Genomic DNA, 3,277 nt, shown 5'->3' on the forward strand with positions numbered 1-3,277 from the left:
GTCGATAGATTTCGCCGTAACTTCTATAATATAACATAATGTATTTCGATCGTTCTATAATTCTAAAATATATTACCGAAAATAATTATTGAAATTATTCCAAATCGGTCCCGACTTATTTCTGTATTATGAATGCTTGAATTTTATTGAAAGAGTGAAACAAAATTGAGGATAACACCAAATGATTGTGTTCAAATCAAATATCAGATGAAATCTTTCATTTGTTCTCTCTGAAAATCAATGGCACCGGCTACGCATCTCATCCACGCACAGATTTTTGTACATACATAGCTATACAAACCTATACATACGATATACGTATAAAAGGTCAAACACTGTGTTTTTGGGTTCCCTTTATCTATCGCTGTTTCTTGCTTTCTCCTCACTTGCTCTCCTCCATTTTCCTCCGACTCTCTTTTCAGTCACAGCATTTCTCTCACCAATTCACCAAAAAGATTGAACTAGAACCCACCTTTTCTTCCCTTTTGCCCCACTTCCCGCTTTCGAATTCGTTCCAAAAGTGGAAAGATTTCTCATTTCCCGTGCAGATTTCTGTTTTTCAGACACTGTAATGGAGAAGAACAGGCCCCTTATCCTCAATGAGCTGAACTGCAGCTTCTTCAGTCCGAGCTGGGAGGTTTCTTTGGATCAAAATGACCCCTTTGAATCGGCATTGAGTTCTATGGTTTCTTCCCCGACTGCGTCTTCGGGGAATTATAAGAACGGAGACAACACGGTGTTGAAGGAGCTCATTGGCAAACTTGGGACCATTTGTAATTCAGGGGAGGTTTCTCCTCAAAAGACTTTCAAGTTTAACGACAGTGCCAACACTTCTTGTTACAGTACTCCGCTGAGTTCCCCGCCAAAGCCGAACCTTTTGATGATGGAAAATCATCAATTTCGAGGGAATCCGCATATCGCAGGAAGCCATTTTCCTCCTCTTCCGAAATTAGTCCCACTTTCATCTGATCCTGGTTTTGTGGACATGGCTGCAAGATTTTCTTGTTTTGGGAACATGGGGTTCAATGAAATGGGTTCCAAGTTGGACCCGGACAAGCTTTCCAGGGTTTCAAGCAGCCATTCTCTAAAATTTCCGGGATCGCATTTGATGGGAGCTCAAGAAAACAGGGATTCAGCATTGCGAGTTTCGGCTTGTGGGAAGAAACCTGTTGGGGTTCCGGCGAATGAAAACGGGGAAATTGGGGATTCGAGGGAGAATTCTTCGGTTTCTGAACAGATCCCTTGTGGGGAAACTGGTTTGGTTGCTCAGAATGATGCCAATTCAAGGAAGAGGAAATCAGTTCAGAGGGGGAAAGCTAAAGAAACACCTTCATCCACTCTTACTAAAGATGCCAATGTGAGCTTATTTCTTTTTAAGATTCTTGAATTTTTGAACCCCTTGGTCTGAAAAATTTGATTTGTGGCCTTCTTGATGAGTAAATTAGTATTTGAATTGAAGAATTATACTTGGATATTTGATTGAGGTTGACTGACTGGGGCTTGTTTCTGTAGGTTGTTAAATCAGAAAACAGTGGTTCAAATACAAAAAGAACCAAATCTGAAGATGGTAATCCGAATCAAAAGCAGTCGAATGATAGTAATTCAAAGCCTTTGGAGGCTCCAAAGGACTATATTCATGTGAGGGCTAGAAGAGGGCAGGCTACAGATGCTCACAGTCTTGCTGAAAGAGTATGAAATCAAGAAAATGTTCTACAATTAGTTCTTCCATTTCATTTTTGTATATGTATAACAATGCTTATTGATTTTCTTCTGTCGTTTTTCGTATAGGTTCGAAGAGAAAAGATCAGTGAAAGAATGAAATTCTTACAAGATCTTGTGCCAGGTTGCAATAAGGTGACTGGAAAAGCTGTGATGCTAGATGAGATTATCAATTATGTGCAATCTTTACAGAGGCAAGTTGAGGTAAATCAAGAATCTCCAAAAAGTGTGTTTCTATAGTAATCTTGACATGTTACTAATGCTTTTTCACTTGTGATTTTGTAGTTTCTTTCGATGAAATTGTCTATTGTCAATCCAAGAATGGACATCAACATGGAAGCTCTCATGTCCAAGGATGTAAGAAACATTTCACCCCCAAAAGATTTTCGAAAGTCGGAAAATTTTCTCTTTAATTTTATTCTAATAATCGGTACGAATTACCAATTTTCAGATGTTTCAAGCTCGCGGATCTTTGCCTCAGGACGTTTATTCAACACATGGCTATGCTTTTCAATCTGACGCACCTTTCCAGGCGAACAATTTCAATCTGGCATTAGGCCGAAACCTAACCGGTCAATTGCCTTCTATAGAAAGTTTTAGCCAAGTTTCCTCTCAAGTAAAACACCAATCCCTGATAAGAACTGTAAACACACACACACACATGATAGTTTTGATGGTAAATTTCTTGTTATGAATGATATCTGACTATGCGGATCAATTTGTTTAGGTTTCGACGTTCTGGGAGGACGACCTCCACAGCATTGTGCAGATGGGATTTGGCCAAAATCAAGAACCAACTCAAACATTTCACGGTGAGTGATCTTTTTAAAGAGAGAGCATTCGAATTGCACAGCTTGTTAACTAATGTGAAGCCAGAAATGTGATATCTTGTTCTCGATCCTTAATGCAGCAGGGGCTCTCCCCACGACGACTCACATGAAAGTCGAGCCGTGATCTGTACATAATCACCGGCATTGTTAACTGTAATTCATTCGAGCCCCCGAGAGACAGAGAGTGGCTTCTGTATATATCAAGGACATGTAGTTCAAGAGAATCCGGTGGCGAATTCTTGAGGAGAAGGGATCCCTTTTCTCGTGGATTCTTGATGTTTATTTTCTTGATGAATTCTGGAGATGATTTGATTCTTTGGAGTTCATTTTTATTTTATTTTTACAAATTTCCATTGCTGTGAAATCAAGAACTAATCGTGTATTAAATGGTGAAAACACATGGAAAGTCAGATGTAGCATGTTCTTGTAGCCAAGTCAGAAACTGTGTTCGAGTTACATTTTTTTCCTCCAATGTTTCTTAAACATTTATCACAATTATTTAATAAAAGAATTGGAAGTTTTATTTCTTTCATTTATTTATTTATTTCTTTATACTTCCACTTTTTTGCATGATCAATGAACCGGTTATTTATTTCTATAAAATAAAAAAATTATTTGTTATTTTATCTCAATTTTGTATGGTTGGTAAAGGAAGAGGGGATGAAAAAAATCATTAATAAAGATTTCTACTATTAATATAAATTCCTCAACAACTTGTAAATCATCTT

The 3,277-nt window shown here is 38.0% G+C and overlaps 1 protein-coding gene across 2 annotated transcripts; it reads left to right on the top strand.

The window, feature by feature from the left end:
• The first annotated feature begins 350 nt into the window (after positions 1-350).
• On the top strand, positions 351-3,075 carry LOC142547588 (transcription factor bHLH62-like). 2 transcript variants are annotated; one of them, XM_075655950.1, is made up of 7 exons: positions 351-1,357; positions 1,513-1,689; positions 1,789-1,923; positions 2,005-2,076; positions 2,171-2,335; positions 2,447-2,531; positions 2,630-3,075. In XM_075655950.1, exons 1-7 carry the CDS (start codon positions 572-574, stop codon positions 2,671-2,673), a joined length of 1,464 nt encoding a protein of 487 aa, XP_075512065.1. In that variant the 5' UTR covers positions 351-571; the 3' UTR covers positions 2,674-3,075. The 2 variants fall into 2 exon arrangements, with proteins under 2 accessions (XP_075512065.1, XP_075512066.1); XM_075655951.1 differs by having other exon boundaries at positions 2,633-3,075.
• Positions 3,076-3,277: the final 202 nt, after the last annotated feature.

This window comes from Primulina tabacum, chromosome 5 (genome assembly GCF_025594145.1).
Source record: "Primulina tabacum isolate GXHZ01 chromosome 5, ASM2559414v2, whole genome shotgun sequence".
Classification (NCBI taxonomy): Eukaryota; Viridiplantae; Streptophyta; class Magnoliopsida; order Lamiales; family Gesneriaceae; genus Primulina; species Primulina tabacum.

Coding starts and splice junctions, on each gene's coding strand:
- LOC142547588 (XM_075655950.1), top strand. CDS start 572: ATGGAGAAGAACAGGCCCCTTATCCTCAATGAGCTGAACTGCAGCTTC. Junction 1,924..2,004: donor CTTTACAGAGGCAAGTTGAG/GTAAATCAAGAA, acceptor GTGATTTTGTAG/TTTCTTTCGATGAAATTGTC. Junction 2,336..2,446: donor TTAGCCAAGTTTCCTCTCAA/GTAAAACACCAA, acceptor CAATTTGTTTAG/GTTTCGACGTTCTGGGAGGA.